At 48.2% G+C, this 15022-nt stretch overlaps 1 protein-coding gene across 1 annotated transcript; it reads right to left on the reverse strand.

The window, feature by feature from the left end:
- Positions 1 to 30: 30 nt before the first annotated feature.
- On the reverse strand, positions 31 to 12534 carry Chrna3 (cholinergic receptor nicotinic alpha 3 subunit). Its single transcript, XM_051155849.1, has 6 exons — positions 12352 to 12534; positions 10272 to 10411; positions 10121 to 10165; positions 8213 to 8322; positions 2915 to 3926; positions 31 to 238 (listed from the first exon to the last, which is right to left on the reverse strand). Exons 1-6 carry the CDS (start codon positions 12428 to 12430, stop codon positions 110 to 112), a joined length of 1515 nt encoding a protein of 504 aa, XP_051011806.1. The 5' UTR covers positions 12431 to 12534; the 3' UTR covers positions 31 to 109.
- Positions 12535 to 15022: the final 2488 nt, after the last annotated feature.

Below are 15022 nucleotides of genomic sequence, written 5' to 3' on the forward strand. Positions count from 1 at the left end.
TAATCATTGAAATAGCAAACGCAAAGCTGGTGATGGGATAAAGTGTAGTGCTATTGGGAAAGTGCCCCTGCAGTGGCACAGGTAAGCCTTGGTGAACACAATTCATAGCTTATGTGTCATCTCTGGCCATCAAGGGTTGAAGAAATAATCCCGCCGTCCCTAAAATGCACACCAGGATGAAAACCCAGAGAAAGATGCGGTCAATCACCATGGCAACATACTTCCAATCATCTTGAATCTGGAAAACAAGAAACAGTGACAGAAAACAGAACATGAAGGAAAGGCCAATTTTTAGTATTAAATCTGGTGTGGTAGAGAAGCCACTTTATTTCATAGATAAGAAATCTTTTTTTTTTTTTTTCTGTTGATACAATCTGGGAAATCTATAGTGACGGTCGATACTGACTGCCAACGGGACAGGATCTAGACTCACCTAGGGCGTGCTCATGAGGGACTAGCTCATTGGCCTCTGGGGACTGTCTATGAGGGACTGTGTACATTGATAAAGGTGGAAAGACACACCTCAACTGTAGGTGGCATTATTCCGAGTACCAGGGCCCCAGACTGAGTACAAACAAGAAGAAATTGAACGGTAACGTTCATCTCTGCTTCAGGATTATGGATGCAGTGTGACCAGCTGCCTCAAGCCCCTGCCACCATGACTTCTCCACACGATGGACCATGTGCCCTGGAGCAGTGAGCCCACATAAAGCCTCCCTTGGGTTGCTTCCTGTCAGGTATGTGGGCACAGCAATAAGGAAAGGACTAATGTGTCTACTAACTTCACACTTCATGTAGTGGAGGAACATGGAACATATGTGCCGTGTTCACTCTGTTTCAAATGAGAATAATTTCTTTCTTTCTTTCTTTCTTTCTTTCTTTCTTTCTTTCTTTCTTTCTTTCTTTCTTTCTTTTTCTTTCTTTTCTTTCTTTCTTTCTTCTTTTCTTCTTTCTTTTTCTTTCTTTCTTATTTTCTTTCTTCTCTTTTCTTTCTTTCTTTTTTTTCTTTTCTTTCTTTCTTTCTTTCTTTCTTTCTTTCTTTTTTGGTTTTCCAAGACAGGGTTTCTCTGTCTAGCCCTGCCTGTCTGTCCTGGACTCTCTTTGTAGACCAGGCTAGCCTCAAACTCACAGACATCTGCCTGCCTCTGTTCCTGAGTGCTGGGATTACAGGAGTGCACTACCACACCCGGCTCAAATGGGACTACTTTCAAGGCAGTCTGGTCTTCATGTCTATACAGTGCAGGTTGGCCTCAAATTATTGATCATCCTGTCACAGCCTCCTGAGGGCTGTGGTTACAAGGATGTGCTACCACTCAGAATGTGCGTGGCTGTGTATCTAACCTATTATTATTGTTGTTGTTTTGGTTTGGTTTTGCTTTTTGATTTTTCGAGACAGGGTTTCTCTGTGTAGCCTTGGCTGTCCTGGAACTCACTTTGTAGACCAGGCTGGCCTCGAACTCACAGCGATCCACTTGCCTCTGCTTCCCGAGTGCTGGGATTAAAGGTGCGTGCCACCATGCCTAGCTTTATATTTTTTTTCTAAATTGAATTCCAGCATGTAAAGTTATTAATGCTCTTAGCCTCCTTAGGACCCCAGCCTTTGCTAGACTCCAACATCATTTGATGTTGTTCCAAAGTATTTGCTCATTGACACGAATACTTGTTTTAGATACTAATTTTCATTTAACATCTGTTCCAGAGGTGAATCGAGCGCATCGGGTGAGCCTGACATCTTCCTTCCTCACCACTCCCCTTCAAAATGTCCACCGAACCAAATGTCATCTTCGGTTGTATAGCCAGACAGGCTACACAGCAGACCTAATGGCTGACAACAGAGCAAAAGATGGGAGAAAGAGCAAGAATAATTGTACATAATGAGCTTCAATTTAGGCCTGAAACAGGAAGGAGAATCTAAGGCAATTAAACTTCCAACAATTCAGAAAGCAAAGAAACCACAATTGAGTTGAGCGAGAGCCCATGAGTCAACTAATCCTGAAGCAATGGTCTCGTAATGAAGAAGCAGCGTGTAATTTTGTAATTCAATTAGGCACACTGACATGGGACTGGGAGATGTGGGTCTTATTCCACCAGTATAAGCTTGAGTAAATGTGTCCGCTCAGCGACACCGTGAAGTCACAGTCACTGGAAGGTTAGAATCATAATGCCTGCTTGACAGTTACTCTATTTGACTTCTACAGCCTGAGGCTTACCCAGCCCACTACAGGATAGATTCCCCCACCCCCTAACCCCCACCCCCCACCCTCCAAGGCTCCTGGAGGCAGTAGGTGGACAGCAGGTGGAGACAAACCTGGTTTTTAATCCAGCCCTGAGTAAATTTCCTGTCCCTCTATCTCAGTGTCCCTCATCAGAAACATGGGGACAGAAACAGTGCAGGCTCAGGGTTAACTCAGCAGTCTCCTTAATGAATGATACACTTAATATCAATGCTGATTCAAGACATCACCCTTATCCCTGTATAAATCTGAGACTGGATACAGTGGCCCTGGCCTGGGATCTTACTCCCGAGGAACTGTAAATTGAAGGCCAGCCTGCACTACAAGTGAGGTCGTTAACACATCCAAGGGCATCTAATTGGTCTGAACATAGCATCTGACTCAAGATTCTAATTTCTCTCTGTTTCTCCTTCCCTCTCACATTCTCCCTTCCTCTCTCTCTGTGTGTGTGTGTGTCTGTCCATGCACATAATGTGTGTGGTTATCTGAGGAGGCCAAAGGAGGATGTTGGGGGTCCTGGAGCTAGAGTTCTGGGCATTGTGGGCCATCTGATGTGGGTGCTAGAAACCAAATTTGTCTCCTACCCAAGGGCAGCAAGTGCTAGACAATCCCTCTCCTATGCATCACTGCACAAGGAAGCCATAAAAAAAAAAAAAAAAAAAAAAACAAACCATAATTACCTCTTTGGCTACATTCTGTGCTTTCATGTTTTCAGCAATATATTTCACACTTTGGATGGCTTCTTTGATTTCTGGTGACAGAGCAGAGAGGGACAACACAGCGTCAACGGACTCAGAACTGGAGCTTCTCGTGAGGTTGGCATTGAAATTTGAGATTTTCACCCTACGGTGGTGGCAGTAGCTGCACGTCCTATCTTGGCAGGGGTAGCCTTCCTTGCAGCTTTTGGAGTCTGCACGGCTGAAGCAGTTCAGATTTGAGAGCTCGGCGCTGTAGAAGGCCCTTGGCTTCTGGGTGTCTCCCTCGCTGTTGGTCGGCCTGGTCATAAACATGACCCTGGGGAGCAAGTTCAGGAACACAGCCTTGACCCAAGAGGGCATCGTGTGAGTGGTCGGAGTCCTGTAGTGCACATTGAGCACAAAGACTGTGATGACAATGGACAAGGTCACAAAAATCATGGTGAAGAGCAGGTACTCCCCCATCAGGGGGATGACCAGCGAGGTGGAAGGGATGGTCTCGGTGATCACTAGGAGAAAGACGGTCAGGGACAGGAGCACCGAGATGCAGAGCGTCACCTTCTCACCACAGTCAGAGGGCAGGTAGAAGACGAGCACGGTGAGGAAGGAGATGAGCAGGCAGGGGATGATGAGGTTGATGGTGTAGAACAGCGGCAGGCGGCGGATGTACAGGGAGTACGTGATGTCTTGGTAGATCTCCTCGCAGCAGTTGTACTTGATCTCGTGTTTGTAGCCCGGGGCTTTGATGATGGCCCACTCGCCGCTTTCCCAGTAGTCCTTGAGGTTCATAGAGGAGCCAATGAGGACCAGGTCGATCTTTGCCTTGTCGTAGGACCAGGAGCCGAACTTCATGGTGCAATTTTGGTAGTCGAATGGGAAGTAGGTCACATCAATCTTGCATGAGCTCTTGAAGATGGCCGGAGGGATCCAAGTCACTTCTCCTGTGTACTTGAGTAGAGCTTTGGTCTTGTCATCTACCTGGAAATCCCCATCGGCGCTGGGAAGACACAGTGGGGCACATGACTCACGGTCATCACTGTGTAGCCACGCGGCCGGGCTTCCCATGCTGCCCCCAGGACAATAACAAGTGGTGACTTATTTAAAATGGGGGGGGGGCGAGACATGAAAGATCAAAGGACCATAAGAGGTCACAGGGCCAATTGCCCCATCCCCCAGTGGAGAGACTGAGGCTAGGACTCCCCAAGCAATGCTGTGACTATTGGTTATCCACCCCCACCTCTCCTAGCACATGCTTTGCCACACTTGTCAACGCCCACCCCAGCTTCTCCCAGTACATTTGCCCCATCTCCTGGACCTCCCCACCACACACTCTGCCATGCTGATTGTATCACCAGTATATTCCACAGTGTACAGTTCTCAGACTGATGTCTATAGGGATTCCTAAGTGCCAAAACTGGGCCTCACTGGGGCTCTGAATTTGTGATAATGAAATGAATGCTGTCCTGGGGGTAGGTAGTTCAGCGTTTGGGACTATTAGTAGGCGGGACCTTGCTAGCATCTCTTTAACCAGTCTCCACTGGGTGCCTGGTACATGTGAGAAAACACACTGCAGACCTGGAAATGGCTTCATGGACCAGTCACGGGTGTTTATGTTGTGAAACGAATACTTTCAGTGAAGCTCACTTCCTCCACCAGAACCTTTTCCTCCCAACACTGTTCACCAAAAACAAACAAACAAACAAACAACAAACAAACAAAAGAAAACCACCACCAACAAAAAAGAAACCATGTTTTCTGACTTCATTGAACACTTTCAAATCAAACTCAGCCAACAGGTCTCAAGTCTCTTCACTTTCCTACCTGTCTGCCTCCACTTACTCCTCATGTTTGTTTCTTTCTTTCTTTCTTTTTTGTATTTTTGTTTTTTGGGTTTTTTGTTTGTTTGTTTGTTTTGAGACAGGGTTTCACTGTGTAGCCTTGGCTGTCCTGGACTCTGTAGACCAGGCTGGCCTCTAACTCACAGAGATCTTCAGCCTTTGCCTCCCGAGTGCTGGGATGAAAGGTGTGCGCCAACCACGCCCAGCTCCTCCTCAGGTTTCTTTCTTTTAGCCATGAGCACCTGACTTTATTATCTCTATGCAGTTTTCTTGGAATCATCCTGCTAATGTTTATAAACTGACTTCTTAACAGAAGAACTGGTGGTTATCTCAGTTCCCTGTAGAGCTTGTATTTATTCCACCCCTGTGGCCAACAGAAGTCATCTGACAGCAAAGTCCCTTGGGTGTCACAAATGTTCCTCTTCCTTTGTAGATAAGGACTTGCTACTGTAGCTTAGGCTAGACTCAAACTCACCATACTTCTGCCTTAATTAGTGATTCTGGGGGAAGGGCCCAGCCCACTGTGGGTAGTGCCACCCCTAGGCTGGTGGTCCTGGGTTCTATAAGAAAGCAGGCAGAACAAGCTGGAGGAACAAGCCAGGAAGCAGCATCCCTCCACGGTCTCTGCATCAGCTCCTGCCTCTCAGCTCCTGCTCTGCTTGAATTCGTGTCCTCACTGCTTTTGATGATGAGCTGTTAAATGGAACCCAGAGTAAAACAAACCCTTTCTTCCTCAAGTTGTTTTTTGTAAGGGTGTTTTGTCACAGCAATAATAACCCTAACTGAAACACAGACCCCCCTCCATATTTTTATCATTTTTTTTCTTTATCCATGTGTTTGTGTTGTGCAAACGTATGTATGTATATTTGTGTGTATGTATGTGGGCACACGTGTGTGTGGGGGAGGGCCCATGTATGCAGTGCATGTAGAGGCCTGAGAGCAATGTTGGAAATCATTCTTGATTATTCTTTCAACCATATTCATTGAAGCAGGGTCTCTCAATCAAACCTAGAGCTTAATCAAACCCAGAGTAACTTAATCAAACCCAGAGTAGCAATAAGGTTGACAGGTGAGGGTAAGGTGGCCTCCTTAGACAGCTTGCTCTGCAGAGCCTCTGTCTCTGCCTTCCAAGGCTGCCACACATACATGGCTCTTACATGGGTGCTGGGAAATCCAAACTCTGGTCATGACTGTGTGGCAAGTGCTTTCACCTCTGGGCCATCTTCCCAGCCACTATGCCCACAAACTTCTACTGGAACAAAGTTACTGTCATTTTTTGTCTGTTGAGTGGCTAGTTTGAGTTTCAAGGGCAGAGTTGAATAGCTGTGACAGAGCCTGCATCTGCTCAAATTCTAATTTTAAAAAATTTTAATCTTTTTTTTTTGAAGATTTATTTATTATATACAGTGTTCTGCCTGCATGTACACCTACATGCCAGAAGAGGGCGCCAGATCCCATCATAGATGGTTGTGAGCCAACTTTTTTTTTTTTTTTTTTTAACTACCTGGTCTTTTCAGGTACTTGGTTGCCTCCACTTTAGGCCAGGTGCTTCATGTCACCGATGAGAGCTCTGAAGGTCAAAGAATAGGTTTGATTTGCTCAAGATCCACAGAGCATCTATAGGCAGAGCCTTGGTTATGTAGAACTTCAGTTACTTGTGAGGCATCACCAAAATGTATGTGTACCCAATGAGCAAGTATCAGAGGAAGGCCAGCCCTGACCCAGCTGCCCACTCCCGCGGTCACTGGGGGTCCTGTTCACTTGTTACTGCCATAGAAGGTCTCAGATGTGTCTGCCCATACTAGAAGACCTGTTTGCTGTGGAGGTTGGGATAAAAAAATGTCTGTCACCAGGAGTCAGAACACAAGGACCCAGCAGGAGACTGAAATCTGACCCGGCTTTTGCCACAGGGTGCACTTATTTGTTAACCAAATGAATGGTCAAAAACCTAAGTGAACATCTCTACCTATCACAAATACAGAGGGAGCTGAGGAAATGGGTGGCAGCAGGGACAGAGACGGAAGGGTCTGAGCTGCAGGAAGGGGCTGAGCTGCAGGAAGGGTCTGAGCTGCAGGAAGGGGCTGAGCTGCAGGAAGGGGCTGAGCTGCAGGAAGGGGCTGAGCTGCAGGAAGGGGCTGAGCTGCAGTACGGCTGGACCATTGTGAGGTGGTTAAAATGAAGAAAGGCAGTGGAAGTGTAAAGGACGAGAGCAAAGGTCTTTACATACAAGAGAAGATTATGTGTGGAAATGGAGCAAGAGTAGGAAAAATCACAACAGCAGAGGCTTGTGAAAGCTGGAAAGGGGGCAGCTACGATAGGACAAGCCCGACATCCGCACCATCAGTGAGGGCATCAATGTCCCGTGAAGCTCAGCATGTGAGGGCATAGGGCCAGAGCATCTTGAGACCTGGGGGCCGGGTAGGATTTGCTGCTGAATGGGGGTAACCCAGGCAGGAGAAAATAGGGTCCCCAGGCTCTAAGAGTTAGCTCTGGGGTCAGAAACAGAAGAAATAGCCACCCCTCAAAGAAAAGGATCATATACACAATCTGTGGTGGTGTGCACCTATAATCCCAGCACTGGGATACTCCACCCCCAACACAAAGAAATACATGTTAAAAAAAAAAAGTCTTTACAGTGAGAATACACATAGGGGTGCAAAGATGTCAATCAAGGCCGGAGTAGCTTTGTAGGGATCTCAGAACTCAATACCTCACATCCCACAAAACTCAGAACCACCCAGAAAAAGTTGCCTATGGCAGGAAGTGGGATGAACAGACAGGTAAAACTCCTTTGGGTAGCCACGCTAAAGAACAAGCCACTTATAAAGATTTTAACCCAAGGTGGATGTGTGTTTAGTAGCTCCTCAGTGGCTATTCTGGTGTCTAGCTTAGGACAGTCTATGAGTCTTAGGCAACCCTGCCTTTCTCCCATGAGTACTCTCTCTCAGAGAGGGTGAGACAGCCAACTATTCCCATCCCTGCCTGCAGAGCTTGGTAACTGGTGCCACATGCAAGTCCTCCCGTGCCATCCTAGATCTCCCACCATGCACTGGGGCTGCTCCCTGATCCTCCAGTCTCAAACCCTTCAGTGTAGCTAATGAGGTCACTTCAGCTACCAATGCCATACTCTCCTGCCTCCCTGGATCTTCCCTGCTATAGATCCCCTGGTCAAGATCCTGTGTGACCTGCAAGGCCCCCTTCAATACCATTTCCTTCCAGCAGTTTTCTCTGATGACCTTTCCCCTCCAGCCACACATCAGCTTAAGAGTCCCTCAGCATCCTGCCACGCTGTGGCCCCCTGTCATCTATGGTACCCAATATGTAACTGATGCCCAGTGTCTGCAGAGTCAACAAGTGAAAACTGATCTCTCTTGGAAGGCCAGACTGTAAGCATAGCGAGCCCAGTCTGCCGGACCCAAAGAGTGTGGGACGGCCAGTTTCTTACTTGTTATAAAGGACAATGTCTGGTTTCCAGATCTTCTCTGCAGGGACACGCATGAACTCCACCCCTTGGTAGTCAGAGGGTTTCCATTTCAGCTTGTAGTCATTCCAGATCTGGTAAGAGGGAGGGAGGGAGGAGACAGTGGAAGGACCGGTCAGATTTTCTTTCTCCTGACATTGCATGGTGACAGGCCACCCCTGCTTTGGGTCACTGAGTCATTTCCCTGCTGCAGACTATGTTAGCCCAAGAGAGCAACATAGGAGCAGCCAGGCAGACAGCATCGGCTAAGTCTGCAGGTTGCCCCTGCCCTGGGATGTCAGTCTTTGTGACCGGGGAGCCCAAAGCTTGTTAACCAGACAGGAGCCGTTAATCACCTTCTCTGATCACATTAGTCAAGGTTCAGCCTTTTGGATTTCTATCAGGTCCATACATTAAGCTCCTATTCTTTACATACCTTGAACTCACTCTCCAGGCCAGGTGTAGTGGCAGGAGGCTAAGGCAAGAGGGTTGTGAGTTCAAAGCCAGCTTAAGCTATAGAGGGAGTTGCAGGCCATCCTGGGCTATGACACCCTGTCTCAAATGGGAAATGAGGGGGTTGCTCGGTGAATAAAAGCATTTGTTGTAGAAGTGGAAGGACTAGAGTTTGAATCCCCAGCACCCACATAACTCTCCCGTTTCATAATCTCAGGGAGGCAGAGATGGACCAGCAGACTCACTGAGCTCTAGGTTCAGCGAGACACCTTGCTTCAGTAAATAATGTGATGGCTGATCAAGGAAAACCTCCTCTATCAACCTCTGGCCTCTGAATTCATACACACATGTGCATGCGCGCGTACACACACACACACACACACACACACACACACACACAAATATTCACTTGATAGAATGCTTACCTAGTTAGCACAATTCCCTAGGCTCAGTCCCTCTGACCACATAAGCCAGGACGTATACCTATAATCCACGCACTAGGGAGATGAAGGCAGCAGGTCCAGAAGTTCAAGGTCATCTTCAGCCACCCAGTGAGCTTGGGGCTGGCCTGAGATGCATGAGATTTCCCCTTTCTCAAAAAACTAAAAATAAAATAGTGCCTTCTAACTTAGAAAGTTTCTTTTTCTTGGAATGGAGCTATGATCCCACAGGACCCCAAAAGCGTTGGATACAGAGCACCAGAAAAAAGCGGGGTGGGGGCTGTGGCCACAGAGGGAGCATATGGGTGGGGCACTTGGCTTGGTTTGTCAGCCTCTTCAAACAAAGGCTGCAGGAGCTGCGTGCTAGGCTGGCTGAGCTGGCACATGGTTTGCCATTAGGATGGAGGGTCACAGATCTAGCCAAAGTCTCCTTGGGGAGGACATATGGGGACAAATCTCATTGCCTCTACCCGAAGAACACCAGTGTCATACTCCCACCCCACCAACAGTGCAGCAGAATCCATCACTGACTTTGCAAGAGGAAGAGGTGGGGATGTGATCTCAAGTGCCCCCAGAATTGGGGGTTAAGTTCCAGAGCACGCAGTCCTGGCTGGCCTGGAACTCATTTCGTAGACCAAGCTGACTTTGTTTTCTTTTTTGAGACTTGATCCCTCTCCACAGCTCTGGCTGTTCTGGAACTTATAGACCAGGCTGGCTTTGAACTCACAGAGATCCACCTCTCTCGGTCTTCTGAGTGCTGGGATCAAAGGTGTGGGCCACCACACCCAGCCTGATCGGCTTTGTAGTGGGGATATGGAGAGAATTCTCTCTCCAGGCTGTAGCTTGTCTGTCTGTGACATGAGAAGTCTGTCCTCAAAAGCAGTGAGGTGACCCTGTCCTGGGTCCTTAGGAGTAGTGTTCCCCAGCTTTTGTTTCCCAGCAACAAATAAAACAATTACCACCACCAGAGGGCAGCAGTACACAGAGCCTGGGTACCTACTTGCTTCAGCCACAGGTTGGTCTCCATGATCTGGTTTACTTCATCCTAGAAAGTGAGATTGAAATTGACAGGTGAATGACAGAAAACAAGGCCGACTGCAGACAGGCTCCTCTAGAACCCCAGGGCCACATCCTGTGGCTCCAGCACTTACCACCTTCACCAGCTGAGACATGGACACCTCAAACTGGATGATGACTGGATGGGACACATTGGCCACAGGCCGGATGATCTCGTTGTAATCTTGGAACAGGTACTGGAACAAGCGGTGCTCGGCCTCTGAGCCACTGGCCCCTGTGGGAGGCATCCCTGTCAGTCCCTGGGGAAATGTACCTTTTCCTGAAAGGACATCCTGCCTACAGGTTCCCGTCTGCCAGGGTACTCTGCAAAGCCAGACTCCCAGGCTAGTAATGCTCCTTTATGTCATAGGCGGGGAAACCAAGGCTCAGGGAAGACAGGAGTTCTACCAGGTCACACACATTCAGTGGCTTAGAAGCCTGAGTTCTGAAGTTGGGTACATCAAGGAAAATCCCAGCAACCCCCAGGAAGCTGTGTGAGCTTAGGTTAGTAGCTTAAACTCTCTGAACCTTGATTTATTTTTTCTATCAAAATGAAAAGTATGCACGAATGCACCTCGAAAGTAAGAGTCAAGTGCTGGGGTCACTGGCCTGTGTGTGGCAAGCGTTCAAGACCTGTTAGCTCCATCTTCAGATATCTACACTTCTGTGTGCGCGTTATTGCTATTTTCTTAGCCTTTCTTTAGTGCTTTCTCCTTCTGTCTCTTAAATCTAAGAACAAATACTTTTTTTTTCTTCTTTAATTTCTTCATTACATTAAAAGGGAAGGGTGCATGCTATGGCATATGTGTGGGGTTCAGAGGGCAACCTTCAAAACTCAGTTCTCTCCTATCATGTGGGTCATTGGGAATCTAACTCAGGTCATCAGGCTGGGTGGCAAGTGCCTTTCCCAAGCGAACCAGATACTTTTTTCCCCCCTTAATGAAACTAACCTTTCTTTACATAATAAGCTGCCCAACCCTGCTTTCTAAAAAATATAAAATAAAAATTAAAGAGCTATTAGCGGTTCTAACCTTTATTGTTATTCCAAGGAATGTTGTGGTATCGCTGCTGCCCAGGTGGAAAGATGACTCACTCAACACTGGGGCCGGGGCACTCAGGGTTGCCCAGGCCAGGAGCCCTGTTCTTCCGCTGGCTGGTGGGAGACCCTAGCCCCTTCATCCTCCCCACGTTTGGTTACCGGGGTCTTAGGAGCCAAGGTGTCCACTGCATTCCTGTGTTGCTGTCCTGAGTTCAGTGCTGTCTTCGAACCCTCATCTCAGCCCTTACCTCTGGCCCCTGGGCACCCTCTTTGTTCAGAAACCCACCCCAGCTAAGCCAGAGACGTCTTACTTAAAGCTATCCGCGGCTTCCTACTTGCAGTATTGGGGTCAGTCTAGGGACAATCTTTTGGGGGAAATGTAATCCATTCGGGTCGTGATTTAGGCAGGACCCACCCACGCAGGAGGGCAGACTGATGATGCACAGCCACAACGCCACCCCTCCCCCACACAGTGAACTGTGTGCCCTGCCCTCCTTCAGGAGACAGCGTAGCTGCACTTACGCTTTATCCACCAGCCATCCTGGGTCTCTGGAAGGGCTTCCTCCTAATAGGAGCCTCTAGAGGCGCCACAATGGCCTGGGAGGAACAATTACGTCGAAGGTCTCTAGGCAACACTGTCTTTGTGCGCAGAGACCTGATGACCAGGACGAAATGCTTGGTCCAGCCCCAACTCCAAAACAACTCTGTTCTCCTCCCGGTGGCTTTAGACAAATCTTTAGCTTTCTTTAGCCACATGTTTCCCCATGGTCCATAAAACCAAACGCTGGGCAGGAGACAGACGCTGAAAGCAAAGTTGTGGGTCCCTGCAGCAGTGTGACGTTCGAGACTTGGACTCGGACCTCTATCTCCCAAGCAGAACCAGAGGGTCAGCTCTCAGCTCACTGGCCGACTTGGGAACAAAGGGGTGGCCAAGGGGCTCAGGGAAGTAGGGACTGGGATGCGTGTCCACCGTGGGACTACTCTGAGATCCAAAGCAGGTGGGCACCTAGACTTCTTTAAGGGGCTGGTGGCCAAAGCCATACAGGAAGCCAAGCCCTGGGCAGAAGCCTAGCACTGGTGACCCGCCCGCCGCCCGCTGCCAGCGTGGGCATCCCGACTCGACCACTCGCTCTTACCTCGCATCAGCATCAGCACCAGCATCAGCATCGACCGGGGCGGTGGGAGCGGCATGGCGCCCATGTACAGAGACCTCATGGACAGGGCGGAAGCCACTCGGGTACTGATCGCCGAAGCTCAGCTGTGTAAGCCGGGCAACCGCGGGGCTCCTCCCGGCTTCTAGCCGCCCCGAGCTCCCGCGCACCAGCACGCGGGAGTGCACAAACCCCAGACAGCCAAGCGCCTCGAGCTGCCGTGGGGGTGGGGAGGAGGGAGGGGGGCAAGGAGCTGTGCCGACCGTGGGAGGGGCGTCCTGCCACGGTCTAGTGAGTCGCTGCCTCTCCCAGAGCCGCCCTAGAGTCTATAAAACCTCTAGGCTCACCAACAGACCCAAGCAGGCATTGTTATCAAGGCTAGGGAAAAAAAAAAAAAAAAAAAAAAAGGGCAGCTAGGACTTCCCTGGCGAGTGCAGCTCTGGATGCAGCTCCGAGGAGAGCTGGAAGACCACTGCAAGGCTGTGCCAGCTCTAGTGCAATGCAGAAGGGACTGTGAAAGTTGATGCTCTTAAAATAACTATTTTCAGCACGATACTGTTATGTGTGTATATAACACATACATACATACAGCATACAGTTAAGAGAGAATAGATGGGTTGGAGTCAACACAATATTGGTGATGAGTTTGTCATGGTAGAGGCCAGGTAATGACATCTGGGAGGTTTTATACTATTTTCTTTACTTATTTAGACTATTCTAGAAATGCTCCTTAAAACATAGAACAATGCTGGAGAGTATAGCTCAGCAGTAAAGGACTTGCCTAGCATACCCAAGGCCCAGGTTTTGATCCCCAGCATAGTAAATAAATACAATAAGTAAGTAAGGTTGAAACCATTGGAGAGAGGATCTGGCTTCCCACATGGATCCCCATAGACCCTCCTTTGCCTCACTGCCACCTGCAGTGACCGGGTAGGTGCCCTGGGGTCTCTTGACCTCTCTGGCCACCCACCAGGGATGGCTTGGCACTTTGAGGCTTCCTTGAAGGTGGTTAGGGATCTTGTAAGGGCGATAGAGAGGCACTAAGCTGGATCATGACGATGGACAAACTAAAACTTGCGGAATTGCCCACTGCAAAATAAGTGAATTTTATGGTATGAAAATCATACTTCAATAAAACTGTTCATTTAAAAAGGATTTTTATTTATTGTGTGTGAGAGAGAGCATGAAGTGTATGTGGGCGTGGAGTCAGTTCTCACTAAAGGACAACTTTATGGAGTCAGTTCTCACTAAAGGACAACTTTATGGAGTCAGTTCTCACCAGAGGTCAACTTTATGGAGTCAGTTCTCACCAGAGGACAACTTTATGGAGTCAGTTCTCACCAGAGGACAACTTTATGGAGTCAGTTCTCACCAGAGGACAACTTTATGGAGTCAGTTCTCACTAAAGAACAACTTTATGGAGTCAGTTCTCACCAGAGGACAACTTTCTGGAGTCAGTTCTCACCAGAGGACAACTTTCTGGAGTCAGTTCTCACCAGAGGACAACTTTCTGGAGTCAGTTCTCACCAGAGGACAACTTTATGGAGTCAGTTCTCACCAGAGGACAACTTTCTGGAGTCAGTTCTCACCAGAGGACAACTTTCTGGAGTCAGTTCTCACCAGAGGACAACTTTCTGGAGTCTTGCATCTTTCTAAGGGTTCCAGAGATAAAAGTCAAGTGGCCAGGCTTGCAAGACAAGTGCTTTCACGAAAAGGTAAGAGATGGCCAGGGCTAAGTGTGCAGGGGATGGGACTGTATAGAATAGTACCAGAGTTTTAGTAGCATATCTTCCTTTTGTCCCAGTGTCAAGGATGCTTATACAAATGTATGCTTATGTTAAAATGTAAAGAAATCAACTTTATTGTATAGTAATTCTAAAAAACAAAACTCTTTATAATAGTCTCTTTCAGGGGACTGGAGACTCAGCAGCAGCCAAGAGCACTGGCTGCTCTTCCAGAGGACCCAGGTTTGATTCCTGCCACGAACATAGTGACTCACATCTGTAGCTCCAGCTCCAGTGACTCCAGTGCCTTTTTCTGGCTGCTGAGTGTACCAGGCATGCACGTGGTACACACACATATGTGAAGGCAAAACATCCATACCCATAAAATTATCTTTTTTTAAAAATTTAAATATTCACCTTAATTCCAGAGATATCTTGAGTGCCAACAATGGGGCAGGAATTGGGAGAGGATGGATCAGTGTGTGTGTAAGAGACAGGCCTGAACCAACCGTGGTGTAAAGACAGAAAGCAGCCAGACTTGTGACGCCCCAGAGAGATCACTCTTTTGAGAGGTGAGGACCAAGGGCAGCTGCTCAGAGGGTGTGTGTGTTTGAAGGAGAGCAGGAGCCATTCAGTCAACAAACATTTATTTTGCACCTTCTGTGTGCAGAGCTCTGTCCCAAGCTCTGGAGTGAGTGTGAACTCACACACCCCAGCCTTTGTGGCACACACACTCTTATGGGCAAGGTACAGGTGACTGGTACGTCACCAACTAAGAACTGTAGGTACAAGTGGGGAACACTCAAGGAAGCTGGAGGTTTAAAGTGGTTATGAGAGACACTGCTTTGGAATGGGTGACTAGGGAATGCCTCTACAAGGAGATGACATTGGAGCAGAGAGGATCATGGGAGTAGAGCCCTGACTAGTGCAGC

Source organism: Acomys russatus, chromosome 14 (genome assembly GCF_903995435.1).
Source record: "Acomys russatus chromosome 14, mAcoRus1.1, whole genome shotgun sequence".
NCBI lineage: Eukaryota > Metazoa > Chordata > Mammalia > Rodentia > Muridae > Acomys > Acomys russatus.